Here is a 17,587-nt window from a genome sequence, read left to right as displayed (position 1 = left end):
CCTCCAGAAAATGGCCTTCCAGCCTGGGACAAACCAAAGCACTGTCCAGACCGAGAACACGACTGGAAGCTAGTAGGAATGTCTGAAGCCTGCCTCCATAGGAAGAGCCATGCGGAGAGGCGCAGCGCATTGAAAAATGAACAGTCGTCACCACATCTCATCCAGGCCACTTGGACTAGCTCGATATTCCATCTGGACCATGACGATGTGAACGATCAGAGCATCGCAAGTGCCCAGACCTTCCAAACGGAAGAGAAGAAATGTAAAGGTAACCCGATTTCTATTAGACCGTAATATCCAGTGTTTCAACAAGCAAAGAAAGTTTCTGTCGTCGCTGTGTGCTCAGCTCCATTTACTCCAATGTATGGTGTCCATGTGTTTTCCCCAACTGTTGTGTTTGCAAGGCTTCTTTATCCCCCAGTCTTCTTTTGAATGTAAATAAATGAGTCCCAAAGGAAAGCAGTTAATTTCAGTTGCATGTTGGGTTGGACACTTGGGAAGAAGACATTTTTATTTCTCTAATTAGCAGAAGGGTTGTTAGTTTTGGCTTTAACTCTGTTTTTGCATCTGAGTAGAAACAGACATTGCTATCATTCTGTAGCTACTTGCTTTGAAGCGTGTGTGTGTGTGTGTGTACGCACATTTCTTTTCCCAATTGTGCCAGCAGCTAATGGGATTTCAAAGACTACCTTTAACCCAAATAGACAATTCATGCTCAAAAGAGAGGTTTTAAGTTGTTTTCTTTTACTCATTAAATCCTGTGTCATCTTCCTGAAAGGCAAGATTATGGTGTTAGGAGGTTGTCACCTCATAAAAAATGTGTTAAACTGGCCTAAGTTCCTGATTGCATTAGATTTAACTGGTCTTTACCTCAGGTTGCCTCACCCGACAGATGTCTTTGTGCTGATCGCTTTATTGTCTTAGGGCTCCCCAAAATGTTGCTCTGTAAATTCATTTGTGTTTTTTAAATGTCTACGTTCATGTGACTTTCCATACTTTTTCAATTTAGCATAGAGAGAAAATAAGGTCTTTTTGAAGGATTTTGACTCATCATAAATCTTTAAATTGTGTATTTGGAAATCTGGCTATTACTCACCAACATGCATTAATGAAAGTTTGTAAAGACTTCTATGTATGAGCCATGAGAGACTTTTGCATACTGTTCTAACTGGAACATAAACCATGATTTATTTATCCTGTCAAAAAAGTGCTGGCACTTTAACTTTTTTGAAAACACATCAAAAACTCCTTGGAACTACCATTTGACCCAAGAAGTTGAGTGTGTAGACTGTTTCAGTTGAAAACAGGATTGCCTAAAAATAATAAAATAGTGACATGAGCTCTGATTTGAGTGCAGTCAAAACTATACATGTTCTTTTTGGGAAGATTTGTATTTGAACTACCTATCCCCTTTGTTATTTGGGAGGTTTGAGAAATAGAAAAGGATATTTAGAAAAAGAACAAAATAAGCTTTTTTTTTTTTGAAAGAGCATATGAGACAAGTGTGTTTGTGTGTGTGTGTGTGTGTGTGTGTGTGTGCAAATTTGTTTGAGATATAATTGAGATTTAGTTTTAGAATTTGTAACCGAGATTGTATCTTCGGATTTTATGAGTTGACATCAAAACCACAACAGTCCTGGGTTTTTAGTGAAATACCAACATGAAACTATTAGTGTCCTCATGATCTAAGAAAGTCACAAACTAAATTTGATTCATTTACAGCTGGTGCCCATGTTCACTCATTTGTTTGTTCGTTCATTCATTCATTCATAGGATCCACCTATGTCTCTACCATTTATAGAAATCTTGGTCTTAAGTACCCAAAGTTCCTAATATGGTATACTTCTTTTGTTGTTATACCTTGAAAGCAAAAAGAAACAGCCTTGGGTCTATTTGGACCCAAGGCCCTAACTATAAGTGCTGTGGTTAAAACCACAAATTTCGGCTAGAATCCTAGCCCTTCCACTCTGTCCTTGAGCAAACTTCTATGATTGTTGATGGAATTAAAAAAGATAATGTATTTAAGCATACATTTAATATAGTACCTCTCCTAAGGGCTCTCTAAGTAGCAGCTATCGTTATTACTGTGATCAGTATTATTAGCTATGCATCATTAAGTCACATAAATTCCTTGTGCTGCACGGTGTGCTTGGTAAGGAATGGAGAATAAGAGGCCAGGTGAGTACAGGCTAGGGCATGATGTTTTGGGGTGGATTAGAGTTGCTAATCCATTTTGCATTCATTCAGCTCTCCTTTACTAAAAGTCAAAGAACTGTTAAATAAGAAAATATAATTATTACATTAAAGTCCTTCCTTAAGATTCTAGTATTAAAAGGAAAACAACTAAGGAAAACTCTCTGGCAGTTTCTAGAGTAATAAGCACTGTTCGTCTTGGCATGAACGTGAGATAATGGCTTGGTTCAGCATGAAAATGCCATGAGAAAGCCTATGTTGTCATGGCCCATGACTTTATAAACTGAATCTTACTCATTCAAAGTGGACACCTATATTTCGTGAGGCAATAGGGAGGCCAGAGAAACAACTCAATTAGTCACTTATTTCTTTTTGGAGGTTTTTTTTCTCCATCCGCTCTGCTTGTCTGCCACCTGTATAAAATTCCGGGGAGGACAGTTCTGTTTGGATCCCCATTTACACTGGGCATGTACTTCCTGGCTCTCTCTGTCGAGCCCCCAGGCATGCTTGATATCTCAGGCCTGGCCTACCATTCCATGCATCCATCCCATCGTGTTCATTAAGTGCCTACCCTGGGAAGGACATAACCCTTGTTGTCTGAGCATGAAGCAATAGCATCAAGGCCAAAAGTACATCCAACTAGCCCCATTTCAAGGACCCCAAATGGACTTGATGAGAACTAAATGGCCCTGAAGGATACAGAAAGTTAAGGACCTGCAGTGCAGGAGCTGAAAGAGTAAGTTGCCTGCTCGAAGTGCCACAGTAAGCCCATCTCTCAGTCCACAATCTAGCCGGTGCAGATCAGCACACCTCAAAATGTGGTTGTGAGTGGGGACCCTCCTACAAATTGTTATTAGTCCTCTCTATTGATGCAGTAGAGCTTTAGAAACTTTTACAGCAGTGTGGCACTACTGCTGACATTCAAACGCATCATCAGTGGACTCACCTCCCTAAACAGGGTCTGGAGCAATCGAGAATTGTCAAACTTGCCTGGTGAGTCATGCGCGGCCAGAGCTAGGTAAAAGTCTTGTGCCAAAGAACTGTGCACCGCACTATCATGGACCAGATATTTTTTTAAATGGTCCTTCAGTTCAAATAATTTGAGAATCACTGATCCATGCTTTATAAAATTCTTGATGTTTTTCTTTTGGCTTATATTTGGTACATAGTTAATGTTTGGTTTTCAGTTTGAGTCTGAATACCACTTTCATTTTAATCTGCATATAACTGGGCTTCTCCCTGCTACAGCCATTCTACAGAAATTAACTGGTAACACATTTAACTGGAATGAGAGCTCTGGAGACCTAACATTCTGCCACAGAACCCACAATCTGCTCAAGTACCAGAGACCATTTCCAACCAGCAGCGAGGGACCCCAAGCCACCCATCTATCTCCACACTACACCTTCCCTGGAGTTTTTGTCACAGTTCGAGCTGATTGCTCAGCCATGAGGACCACATCCTACTGCTGCCCACACCTCCTTTTCTCCCAGAGTCTGAAACAATGTATTTGGTGGTGCTTAAAGTGCACCCACCCGTGGCCCTAGAGGCATCTGGAGTTTATTAGAAATGCAGAATATCAGGCCCCACCCCAGAATGCTAAATTGGAAGCTTTGGAAAGGAGCCCAAGAATCTGTGTTTTTTAACCAGTCCTCTGTGTGATTCTTAAAAACCTGAATATCAGAGAAAATGCCTGAGAACAGACACCTAAGCTCTTAGTATAAGAAAGGGCCTGCCACCTAGTGGACACTCAGGGAATGTGCATTTTTCTTCCCCTCCTTGACTGCACCTAGAGAGCTACCTTTCTTGATCCAGCTTGGTTAGGCCCGGTTTATCTTAATAGCCAAATGGATGTTCTGTTTAATAACTCAGCCTGGTAACACATCCCTCGGGTACTTGAACCCTTCAGAGAATCCCACTCTGTTTGGCACGGGCCCTGATCCTCCTCTAAGTACTTACGAGGCTCCTTCATGAAGACCTCTCATGCCTTCCTGAACTTCTCTTCAGAACCCCAAGGTCCCACCAGTTCCACAAGGATGGGTCCCAGTTAGATGCATGCATCCCTGTAGCTGGATCTAGCAGGGTCTGGACACAGGTGGTCAGGCCTCTGTTCTTGGATGTTTGTGCTCAGTGTCAATCAGGGACCTTTTTGATACACTGGAACCCAGTAGGAGAAAAAAGGCAGGGATTGACCCACCTCCTTGAATGCACTAGAAAAAGGTGGGCAGCAATCCAGTGATCTCACTGAATTTTCTCTGTAGGGCAGTTCTGCGTTTACTATCAAGAGAATTGAATCTTAGATCCTAGGAAGGCAAGGAGAAAAAGGGTCAAAATAACTTTACTAACAAGTTATTTTCTCTCATTTTAAAAAAGCCTTCCATGTTCTGTATAAAATTGAAAATTTATCAAATGTTCAACAAAGCAATTTTTAGAAATAATTTCTATTTCCATCCTCCAAAGACAAGAAGTGTTAAAAATCTTTATTATATTTCAGTCTCTTTTCTGTGCGTATCTATTTTTTATAAACTTGAAATCATACTAGACATGCCATTTTTTCACCAGTTTTTAATGCTTAATGACATATCATGAACATTTTCCTTTGTCATTAAGTATCCCTCTGAATCTTGACTTTTATTGGCTATAAATTATCCTTGCTTATAGATATGCTGTAATTTATTAAGCCAGTCCCCAAGATTTAGACAAGTTAAAGTAATTTTTAAAACAGTATCTTATGTCAGTAAAGGGGCAGACTATTAACTCATGCTCTTCATAAGAAGCGAAAAATGAATCAAATCAATGATGACAATTTTAAATGATATATAATTCTCATTTACCAAAATAACAAAGTGTTCTAAAAATGAGAGATGTAAAGCCAAGTCATTGTATGCATTATAATCCTTCAAGCTAGACATTCACATTTTCAGCGGTGATCGCTATCTTTGTCCTTAAGTAAAATACAAGGACATCTTCAGGTAAATGAGTATTTTAGAAGGTTGGGGATTAAAAAGCTTGAGCCCTTCCACTAGTACGACCATCTGCTCCATCCATCTCCACTCTCCACTCTGCCCGGACTCACCATACATCAGGGTGTGCGGTCCCAGCTGAGAGCGCCCGTGTGATTCATATACCTCAAGGGCACTCTACAAGCCTTAGCCATCCACATGAGAATAAGGGCTCTCCACCAGCTTCTGGTAGATGCAAGAGAGCTGTGTGATTTGATACTTCAAAGGCAGGAAAGAGCACCCGTAAGTAGACCAGGACAGACAGAAATAGAGGGCAAGAAAAGAAAGGAAAGTGGTCAGCTGGAGTGGAGGGGAGGAAAAAACTGGAAACAGGGCAATGGCAAAGGAGGCAAACATCAGAAATTCAAGGCTCCTTTATCCAACATCAGTTCTCACTGAGATTCAGCATGAGCGGTGGGTGGACCACAGGCTTCCCAAGAGCAATCTGGCAGTGTCTATCACAACATAAAATGCAGATATGCTTTGACCCAGCCATCCCTCTTACGATACTCTGTTCCACAGAAATACTCACAGGGACAAAGATCCGTGTTCCCCTGCTTTCTTTGCACATTTGTTTTTGTTACTGAAAAATCAGTAACACTCCAAATGTCCATCCATAAGGGAATGTTCGAATATACTATGGCATATTTAAAGTATCCACTGGAAGAATAAACAGGTTCTTAAAAGGAGGTGCTTTTAGGAATACCAAATAGAGAAACTAGCATGCACTAAGTATAGTGGGATCCCAATTACAGGTTTTTATAAATATGTTTCTGTTTATTTATTTATTTATTTGAGAGAGCGAGCGAGATCACAAGCCAGGGGGAGGGGCAGAGGCAGAGGGAGAAGCAGACTCCCTGCTGAGCAAAAAGCCCCATGCAAAGGGCGGGGGATCCTGACTGAGCCACCCATGTGCCCCTCCCATTTATAGTTTTAAAAATCTGTGTCACTGTGCATGCACAAATGTGCATAGACAAAAAGTCCTAGATACACATCAACCTGTGACACTAAGTAGCTTCAAAAGGAATGAGGAGAACAAAGGATGCTAACACTAACCTCATATACAACTGCGTGCAAGATTTTTGTACAATAAGAAGGCATTAATATTAGTACCAGGTGCAGTTTTCTTTAAAAGTTAAGCTCATATGCTTTATAGTCAGACAGACTTAGGTGGACTTCTTGCTCTTAAATAGACCAGCTCAGGGCAGGTTTTTTTAACCTCTCTGTCTCTCAGTCCCCTTCCTTTTAAATGGGGTCATAATATCTGGCTTTCAGATTTGTTGTAAAGACGAAAGATCACGTGTGTAAAGCACCCAGCATAGTGCCCGCCACTTAGTAGAGACAACATGATAACTGTTCTTAGAATAGAAACATTCTCTTAGCCTCGGGCTCCCCTTCTCCAGTGTCTGTCGCCCTTTCTGACCTTCAAATACACTGACAACCACATACACATAAACGAAGAGAAGCAAAACAAAGCACCACATATACAGCTATGGTAGAGGCATGAACAATTGAAGGAAGAGTCCATGGCAACAACCAAGATAGTTTTCAAACCCTGTCGATAATGACAAATTTAAATAAGAAACCCAGAAAAGTATGAAGGAGCCAAACTGGACTTTGAATCCTGGAGTCTAGCTCCAGTACTAGAGCTCATCATTATTGTAATGTCTCCTGACACAGAAAGGCAAGGAAATTGCAGGCACCTCAAGGAAGGAATCTAAGCCACAGAGAAAGCACTGGTCTACACTCAGAAGAAGGTGCAGGGCAGTCAGACCTGGGGTGAGAGGAGCCGTGGACTCCTTGTCGTACAGTCTAAGGCCAAATTCTGGCGCTGCTCTTACCAGCCACTGAGCCTTGAGCAAGTCTCTCCTCCTGTTGGAGCCTCAGTTTCCTTAGCTATAAAATGGGAATCCTCTCTCACAGAATTGTGGAATTCTATGTGTATTAGTTTTATAATGAGGCTTGGAAAGATGAGAAGCAGATTGGGTGTGAGGGATATAGACGCCCCCCCCACCACCCGCCATGTGAGAATAACCACTAAGCAGATACTGACAGACTGAAGTTTCTAAAGCTGAGAATATTACAGACACAAGAGGGAACAGATACAATAGCCAAATCCTTTGATCCTTCCAACAGGTAGTTTTCAGACAAAATAGGGTACAATGTGGGCAGTTAACTTGTAAGAGCTGGCATTGAAGTTGAAAATTTACTGTTGGGAGAGTCATCCTTGCAAAGACATCCTAGGTGACCATTGGAATTCAAAGCCTTTCCCTTGCCCAGATATTTTCCATAGGTTGCCCTGAATTCTCTGTGGTCTTTCCAAATGCAAACCTCCTGACTGGATAGCTTGTCAAGCCTCTAGCATCTCCACGTGGATGAACGGGGTCGGATTCCTTTCTCCCTTGACAGGGTCCAGTAACACCAATGGAAGGAGCAGGGAAGGGGTGAGGAGAGCAGGGAGTGAAGGGAAGAGTGAGAGAGAGTAAGAGTCAGGACTGCCACAGGCCACTGTGCATGCTGTCAGGCTGTTGGGCTGTAGGAGTGGCGTTTACCCACAGTGAAGTCTATGACGTGGCGCTCTAAAGACAAATGTCACATTGCCAAGAAAGACACTAAACACACATGTTCCAGTCAGATTTGGACATGTGTGAATGCATGTTGATCCGGGGCCACCAAGATATTCCAAGGTTGATAACACTATAATGTAGAATGAAGTCTGCTAACAGAGTAGAATTTAAATGTTCTTACTGAAGATATATGTGTGTGTGTGTGTGTGTGTGTATACACATATACACACACACGTATATGTACACATACACACACATACACTGTATATATTTGCATATACAATATTATATATATAATACACATATATATGTGTGTGTGTGTGTACATATACATACAGACACACACACACACAATTGTATATATAAAATATCCAAAGTGATGGGTGTGTTAATTACGCAGATGGGAGAAATCCTTTCACAATGTATGTATACATCAAATCACCACAATGTACACTTTAAATATCTTACAATTGTATTTGTCAATTATACCTCAATAAAGCTGAGGGAGAAAAAGTATTTCAAGAATCCTCAAATTACAGAGCTGGCCTTCTGCTTTAAATCCTAGGAATGTTCTCCAGCACTCGGTAGGTGCACAGGGAATATTGAGAACAGAAGACCATGTTTTGGCTCTCAGGTCTGACATTTACCAGGTATTTAACCTTGGATAAATCAGTAATTGTCTCCAGCAAGGAATGTATTCAGAGATTAATTGCCCATAAAAACCCAAGGACATTAATCTGCAATTCCATTTTAAAGTACCTCTCTAATGCAGTAACTGTATTTTCTCTTGGTAGGGAAAACAGGACAAAATAGATTAAATTAGTACTAATCCCCAAAATCTAAACTGTGATTATCAGAAATACATAGCAGCTCCAGGATTAATTGGGCAATCAGTCACTTTTCACCGTCTCTTTCAGTGGTCTTAACCTCTCTTTTTGTACAGCTTCCCCCAGGAACAGAAGATTTCAGGCTTATAAAGACACCCATTCTCAATTCCCCAGGAAGTCTGGGCTTCTAGAACCCCTGTCAGCTTCTGGAAACATACGCATACTCCCCAATAAGCCTATTCCTCTGACAGTGTTGGTGACCAGTATATCCTCCCCTCTCCAGGGCAGAGGCTCTGGGTTTGAGTACTTCTGGAGGTGCAGAGACTCCACACCAAGGGAGCCTGCATGCTAGCGACATTGCGGGGGCGCCTGGGTGGCTCAGCAGATTAAGCTTTTGTCTTCGGCTCAGGTCATGATCCTAGGGTCCTGAGATTGATAACCGCATCAGGGTCCCTGCTCAGCGGGGTGCCTGCCGCTCCCATGTTTGTGTGCGCTCTTGCTCTCTCGCTCTCTCTCTCTCTCTCTCTGACAAATAAATAAATAAAATGTAAAAAACACAGTGGTTGGGGTGCCTGGGTGGCTCAGTGGGTTAAAGCCTCTGCCTTCAGCTCAGGTCATGCTCTCAGGGTCCTGGGATCAAGCCCCGCATCAGGCTCTCTGCTCGGCGGCGAGCCTGCTTCCTCCTCTCTCCCTCGCTGCCTGCCTCTCTGCCTAGTTGTGATCTCTCTCTGTCAAATAAATAAATAAAATCTTAAAAAAAAAAAAAAAGCCCACAGTGGCAGTGCAGATAAAATAGTCAAGTACACTGGGAAGCCATTTCACTTGTATGTATAACCTGTACGGACACACAGATGGTTTCTCTCTATAGTTTGCTATGTGGCTGATACTAATATGAGCTATAATTAGAGATCAGTTTTTCAGGTTCTGGACCAATTCAGCCATCTTGACTTGAAATGAAATAAATATGATCCCACTTCTCTATCCACTCTACAAAGATACCAGAAATCCAAAATCAACTAGGCTTTGGAAATGAGAGTCAAAAATCCTCCATGAGCCAAAGCCATCCTCCCTGGCATTGACCTGATACAGAATTATGATCTTTGGCAAACCTCTGTCCCCATGACATTTGCCAATATTGACTTATACAAGGTGCTTGACTTTGTTAAACTTCACTGCCTCTTAAAACATAGAACTGTACTGCAAATATGTCTATTTAATTTGAATGTCTATACTGTGAAGTTACTTGGCATTCGAGTTTGAATACTGTGTGTATGTTGATGATCTACTAGTCTAGATGGCAATATTTGGTGAGTGGCAAAGTTGACCCCAACTATCCATAGTTACCCTGTAACATGCAGTTTATACAGGCCTTATTGTCCTTAGTCCAGCCTCAGACTTAATGAAAAGATACTTGTTTTGCTCTTTGTTTGCCTAGATCTGGAAAGAACTTCTTATAATAAGCCTAAGATATAAAACTAAAGGTCAAAAATGCGTAAGTAAAAGAAGCTTCTGCCCTTTAAGGGAAAAAAATACATGTTAATTTTTGCAGGAGTTTCAACTGAATGGTTTCCCAGGAAACAGGTATCTGCAATGGGCTCATCCCATTTAATATTTATAGCCGAACATAGGGAATAGTGCTTTCTTATTATCCCTTTCTGGTTACACATGATATGCTCATTCTTAAGTTTCCTTTGAAGTGATCATTCTATGTTTGAATCTTATTTCTTTTAAACAAGGGAAACAAATGTCTATTCTATGATTTTTTAAAAAAAAGAAGAAAAAGAAGAAGTTTTGCAATATCAAGAATATAAGCATGGTGATCACCACTAAAAAGGAAAAAAAAAATTGCAACACTAAATCAATCTGACACACTTTTCCTAGGTGAATTGAGGGGGTGTTGATTTTGTTTGTTGTCTTATTGCAAATTGGCTTACCTTTTTAGCTGGTTCTTGCTTTTAAGAGTTGAACTGGAAAAACGAAATTGGTAGCAAAGAACCATCTTCAAGTTTGAGTGAGCTGTATGTTTTACTGGAAGATCTGCTAAGGCAAACCTATAAATACCATTTTACCTGTGATTTTAAAGTACTCTCCTCTTTACCGAAAAGTTGGAATAATACAGAGAACTCCCACGTACCCTTCATCCGGACTCACCAGTTATTAACATTTAGCAACATTTGCCTTAGCACAGTGCGTGCGTGTGTGTGTGTGTGTGTGTGTGTGAGAGAGAGAGAGAGAGAGAAAGTGTGTCTGCGTCTGTATATATACAGATTATTTTTTAGGATCATGTAAGAGTCAGTCACAGACATCATACTCATTGAACTCTAAAAACTTTAGAGTGTCCCTTAAAGTCAAAGAAATTCTCTTAGAAAACCATGGTACAGTTCTCAAAATCAGGAAGTTTAATATTGACGCCTACTATTATCTAATCTAGAGACTTTATGGAAATTTTACAAACTGTCCCCCCTCCATCCCCTGTCCCCCCAGGAGGAGAGGTAGAGGCTAAACCAGGGCTGGAGAAAGGATTGTCCCTGGAGACTTTCATGGGTGTTATCCCTTCCTGACGGGGCTGCTCCAGGCCACCACCACATGTTCTGTTTCTGGTCCAGGACCCAGGCCAGGATTATGTATTCCATGCCGCTTTTGCATCTCTTTCGTCTGCTTTGATCTGTAACGGGGTGTCACGACCATTCTCCTCATGACATTGATATATTTGAAGAATGCAGGCCTGTGATTGCGTAGAGCCTCCCTCGGTTAGGGTGTGACTGATGTTTCCTCATGATTAGAATCAGATTATGTATTTTTGGCAAAAATGCTTAAAAAAATTGTCATATCCCATGATGTTTTTGTTCCTATAAAAATTTAAGTGTGTGATTCAGAAATGGTTTGCAGTCTTCCAAACCGCCTACGTGTTCATGTGAGGAGTTTTCTATTGTTATTGATGAGCTCATTCATTATCTCGCGGGGTTGGAAGAAAGTGTATTTTCTAGAAGCCCACTTATTAAGCAACCATTCAGTAGCCTAAGGGTGAATGTCTAAAGAGTCAAGGTTATTTGTTTCTCTGTCACCTATGAGAGTTTTAAGGCTGGAACAACAGTATGATACCTCCCTGGGGGACACCTTTCTTTGTAGTAGGGACAGAAAGCAGATTCTCTGTGATCTGAAGGCCTCTGAGTATAACATATACATGCTGCCTCTTTATTCACTTTTCAAGCTTTAACTAGGCCTTCTTTTCTTTCCCTAATCCAATCCTATTAAATAACAAAACAATTGAGATTGGAATGTACCTTCAGTTAATCTTGATATCTACTATGTATCTTTTTAGATTATTTTGATATTTGAAATAAAATGAAGAGCTTCAATTCACCATTTCTAGATGTGGTTCTCAGGGTGCCAACATGAAGTAGATCCAGTGTTTGAAAACACATTTACAAATCCTCTTTTATTCATGTTCTGCATGAAGGCCCCATCCAAATATCACTTCCTTTGTGCTTGTTTCTCCACTCCCCCTCAGAATGAATCATTTCTTTCCTCATGCTGTCATGAATTATTACTATAGTAAAGCACCTATTGGGCGTACCTTATCTTACTACAGCTTCGGAACACGCTTGTGGAATTCACCAGAGGTTGAGATCACCTTGATTTACACCAAAAGTGTTCTTAAGTGTATTCTTGTGTACCCCGTCTGCCTTGTGTGTTGAGAATACAAAGTTCAACGAGACTGCTTCCAGCCTGGGGTTTCCAGACAGACATGTCGGACGAGCTTTGGGTCTAGACTTGAAATGCACAGCAACTCTACTGACGGCCACATAATAATGAAAATTCTGCTGACTGACTGACATTTGCCTTAGAGAAGAATAATAAAGAACTTAACTTAGGCCGTTTCAGAAGCTGGAATTCCACTTCACTCATCTTCACTTAACACATGGAGTATCTGGTGTGTCAGATACTGTCTTCTGCTTGTTGATACATCTTTTTACTTGGGTTGCCAATGTCAGAGGAAGTCCCTGCCGTCCTCCTGTACGTGGTATTGATCTATAAATGATGTGAACATTTAAATTTTTTATTTTGATCATCAGTTTTAATTAGCTCAGGCTATTTGTAAGCCCACATCTATTTTCATGAAGTTTTATTAAGATACAATTTACATACCATAAAATTCCTCTGTTTTAAGTATACAGTTCCATAATTGTTAGTGTATTTACAGAGTTCTGCAGTCATCACCACAGTCTTATTTTAGAGCATTCCCATCACCCCAGAGAAACCTGCAGCTGACTTGCAGTGACTCTCCCTTTCTGTACCCAGTCCCTGGCCACCACTCATCTACTTTCTGTCCCTACAGATGGGCCTTTACTGCACTGCACAAAAATGGAATCACACAACAGGACCGGCATCCTTTTCTTGACGTGTTATTTTTAAGGTTCATCCACATCGTAGCATGCCGCATTACTTTGTTTGAACTTTTTACCTTTCATTATTCTTCATAGAATTTTTAAGTATAAGTGTAAGAATGGAGCCTTTAATGAACAAAGAATAAATCTTTTGAAAACGACATCAATTGTGGCAGAGACTTGATTTTGCACTAGTTGTTCTTAAAGGTGAAAAAGCAAAGTATAATGCAGATGACTCAATCATTCATTCATTATTCCTATTATTAGGGAAATTTGTTTTAAAATTAATCTCTGTCATGTTATTCTGGAATAAAGAAAGTATACTATGGCTGTTAAATGTCAAAAACATTCCACTCAAACAACCACTCAACTTTTCAAATCAAGTCCATCATTGTGAATTACAATGAAATGATCGTCTTAACACATTAAACTAAGTCAAAATGGACCTACTTGCTTTCATTAATTAAGGAGTACATAAAATGAGGGGCTCTATGATATTCATGCAAAGCATAAATGATATTCATAAAAATGTAAAATATTGAAGAAGTTTTTTTCTAGAGATAGAGGGAAATATATTGATCAAAATAAATATTTAAAGAGGCATTAAATTAAGCTCATCTTTGGAAAAACAGATAAATCATTATGGTGACCTTGAATTTGTGTCAAAACCTATTAATAATTTTCTCTGAGAAAAGCAGTGTGGGGAAATGGGACAGGCAAGTTCCAGAATAGCAAATCAAGAGCTAAAATCTCTATACTAAGATTTTCCCTTGGCAGTTACGTAAGGTGAGAAAACCAGCCCCTCAGTTTCCATTCTGTAAAATGAATGGAAATATCTTCACCACCAGTTGTATTGTTTGGTTATGACGTTAAAATGCAATAGACCTCGTCATTATTACTTAGCCAGTGTTCCAATTAAAGCTACACCAAACTAAAACTTTATTGTATGCTTTTTAGACTATGATGCAAGCTTCATTAGAGTATATTAGCCACTAAAAGTTTGCTTTTGAATCACATGTTCATTCGTGGAAAAGAGTGAACATTCCCCTGTTGGTTTAGAAAAGAGAAGAGTTTGATGCTGATAACATTGGTCTAAAATGTATTTCAGAAACCTTCTTCTTCAAACCCCAGCTGTAAGGGGGCTAGTCAGCATTTGCTTCTATATACATTTTACATTTTCCTTTTACTAGATCCTGGTTCTCAAGCTTTAGCCCTGATTCTGCATCAGAATCCCTGGGAGGGCATGACCCCACACGCACTGCTGGCCTCAGCTGGGAGAGGCTGCTTCAGTGGGTTTGGGCAGGGCTGGAGAACCGGCATTTATAAGAAGTTCCAGGAGATGCAAATGCTGCTGGCTCAGGACCCACCCTTTTAGAACCACTGGCCCAAGGCTTGCTGAGTCTGTTTTACACTCTTTGTGGAACACTACAAAGGGCTGTTTTCTTTGTCCCACTCATTCTGTAAGTTGACATATTTCACCTAGTAGAAAGCTGCCGTAACTGGGTCTGTGGTATCTTGTGCATGACTGTGCCAGGACAGCCGCCCCACCTTCACGCAGTAAAACACCACCTCCAGACCTTAGGCCTAGAAAGAGTGTCCAAGTTGAGGAAGCCACCAGGACTGCGCTGTGAGAACGTCCTTCTCCTTGGACACCTCTCAGTTCAGTTCCTGGGGCTGCTTCCAACATCTTGGGCCCCAGGGGTGTCTTGCTCCCACTTCAGTGTTCTCATCAGGGCCCTTTCTTTCCCAGTGCACCCAGATCACCATTCATTTGCCTTAATCCAGTAAACCTTGTTGTCATTTTTTCAAGCATATTTTTGTAAAAAGGAATTCTGCTTGGTGACCGATTGCAAACAAAAGCCTCCCCTCAATATCCTTTCATAGAGCTGTAACCGGCTGGCACTATCAAAAAGCTTTTATCAAATACTAAAGGAGAAAAAAGCAAATTAGAAACAAAGTCCGGGTACAAGTTGTTTGAAAAGAGGAGGGCTTTGAGTTTCTATTCCTACCAAACAGAAGCAGTCACAGAGCCCAAAGGCTTGTGCTGTGGCCACCTGGGATTTGCACTACCTTTTGTCTGGCCTGCCTCTGCTGGCCAGTAGCTTTCCTCCTTGGTAAAGACCAAAAACAGGACACTCCCCTTGGCAACTTCCCAGGCCCCTCCTCTCTGTCCCTGGTGTGTAATCTGAGAAAAACACCACTCTTCCTGGGGATCTAACCCTATGAATGGCCTTCCCTCCAGCAAGAGTCATAGAACAGAATTCTGTGTTTCTGAAAGTGTGTTTCATGGAACACTTGTAACAGATGTTAGAAGATACACAGGGTTCTATGATGAGATGTGTTTGGGAAATGCTGAGTCATGTGAGGTCAAACAAAGTTCGACAGTTTTCATTTGTGATTCTCTGAGAGAGAGATATACAATGCATACTTTCCAAAATCATTTGACCACAGAACCTATTCTTATTGCTTTTTCTTCAAAGCGTCTCTTGGGACTGGTATTGTGAACCACTTTGAAAACATCCTCTGAATGAGGGTCACATAATCAAAATAATCAAGGAGAGAGTGGCTCATGTTAATTAATGCACCTGGGACTGAGGAAGTAAAAAGTTCCAAAATGGTTTGAGTTGTACGTGATTCCATGGACTCAAGGTTTTATATCAATTCTTTTTTTTTTTTTAAGATTTTATTTATTTGTCAGAGAGAAAGAGGGAGTGAGAGCACAAGGAGGGGTAGCAGCAGGCAGAAGAAAAGCAAGCTTCCTGCTAAGTGAGAAGCCCAATGTGGGACTCAATCCCAGGACCCTGGGATCATGACCCAAGCTGAAGGCGGATGCCCAACCAGCTGAGCCACCTAGGTATCCCTTGTATCAATTCTTAAGGGGAGTGTCAACTCCCAGGCCTGCGGCAAATTCCCTCAATTCCCTCCCTTTCTCTAAGGCAGTATGTATCTTGGAGGAAGAACCAATGAACTTACTCAGAGGTTGAGGATAGATAGTGAGGGCAAGTAAGGAGTCAAGGAGACACCCAGGCTTTGTACTTAAACCCATAGGTGGATAGTGGTACCTGGATGGGAAGACTGCAGGAGGAACAGATTTTAGAAAGAATGAAGTGGGAGATACATGTTGGTGTGCCAATGAACATGTCAAGTGGACAGCTGGACAGAAGATCTGATTTTAGAGAAGACATCCGGGATGGAGATATACATTTGGATGTCATTTACCTACTTATTGGAAGCCATTAGAGTGGATGAGATCACCTACAACAGATGCTGGCAAACTTCTCTAAAGTGCCACATATGAAATATTTTCAACAAAGCCATATGGTCTCTGTTACAATTACTCAACTCTGCCATTGTAGCATGGAGTAGATATAGAAGCAGCCATAGATGATATGTAAATGAATAAGCATGACTGTGTCTCAATAAAACTTTATTTACAAAATAGGTAGTGGCCCATTTTGCTCTGTCAGTCAAAGCTTGCTGACTCCTAACCTACAGTCAAAATGTAGACTCAAAAAAGAAATTCCAAGGCAGGTCCTAAGGCATTTCAATAATAATAATTATTACATATATACATAATTATATCACTATGCCAGTCACTGTTCTAAATGCTTAAGTTATATTGACTCACGTCATCTTCACAATAACTGATGAGATGGATACCATTAGCACTATTTTACAAAGGAATGAACAGTTACTTAAAGTTCTAATTTTTCTCTCTCTTGAGAAAAAAATTAGAAGCCACCTGGGTGGCTCAGTCAGTTAAGCACCTGCCTTTAGCTCAGATAATGATCCTAGGTTCCTGGGATGGAGCTGCACATAGGGCTCCCTGCTCAGCGTGGAGTCTGCTTCTCCCTCTTCCTCTGCCCTTCCCCCATCTGTGCTCTTTCTCTCACAAATAAATCTTTAAAAATAAATAAATAAATAAGTGCAGAGGTTCACAGTCTAGACTAGTATGGCAGTTCTGTAGCGGGTCTAGGTTCAACAACCTAAGTTCCCTCCAGCTCAGTTTTCTACCATCTAGAGTACAGTAGTCATTCTAATAGGCCAAAATGGTGGCTGGGGCTCCTGTTATCATATCCACGTTTCAGCAGCTGGAAGAAGGAACAAAGAAGCAGCTGATGGTATGCACCAGTTGTTTTTTAATTTTCCTAGAAACTGCCTTCTGCAGAAGGAAATGTTTCCTAGAAACATTTCTTCTGCTACATCTCATTGACCAGAGCTTTTTCACACAGTCACCTCTAGCTGCAAGGGAGACTGAGAAACTTTCTTCCCAAAGGCCATTGCACAACTAAAAATCAGACATTCTGTTACTAAAGCAGAAAGAAAGAAAAGCTATTAGAGTAGAAGCTAGTGTAAACATTTCATGTTTATTAATTATTTTTCTTTATGTGCCTTTTTTGCAAGTATTGTTGATAACACTCTCCCCAAGACATTTCTGCTCAGCTGTCTCGTATCTCTGGCCTCCACCGTTGAAGTCCCATTCACTCTTCAAAAGCCAACTCACAGGTCCCCTCTTACATGCCGCTATGCCCAACTTTCTAGGAAGATTCTTCCCACATTCCCATGCCATAGTCACCATGCTTCCTTGGATTTAATTCTTCCCTGGTCTG

The 17,587-nt window shown here is 40.8% G+C and overlaps 1 protein-coding gene across 7 annotated transcripts in view; it reads left to right on the top strand.

Annotated features, from left to right (window-relative positions):
- The window catches only part of THRB (thyroid hormone receptor beta), a 379,016-nt gene that overhangs the window by 306,395 nt on the left and 55,034 nt on the right, over window positions 1–17,587 (top strand). For all 7 annotated transcript variants that reach the window (XM_044252564.1, XM_044252561.1, XM_044252560.1 and 4 more), the window contains one exon: window positions 8–268. In XM_044252564.1, coding sequence (XP_044108499.1) covers window positions 8–268 — 261 coding nt within the window. The remainder of the gene's footprint in view (window positions 1–7; window positions 269–17,587) is intronic.

This window comes from Neovison vison, chromosome 6, assembly GCF_020171115.1.
Source record: "Neovison vison isolate M4711 chromosome 6, ASM_NN_V1, whole genome shotgun sequence".
NCBI lineage: Eukaryota > Metazoa > Chordata > Mammalia > Carnivora > Mustelidae > Neogale > Neogale vison.
This window is presented reverse-complemented; position numbering and strand designations above follow the sequence as displayed.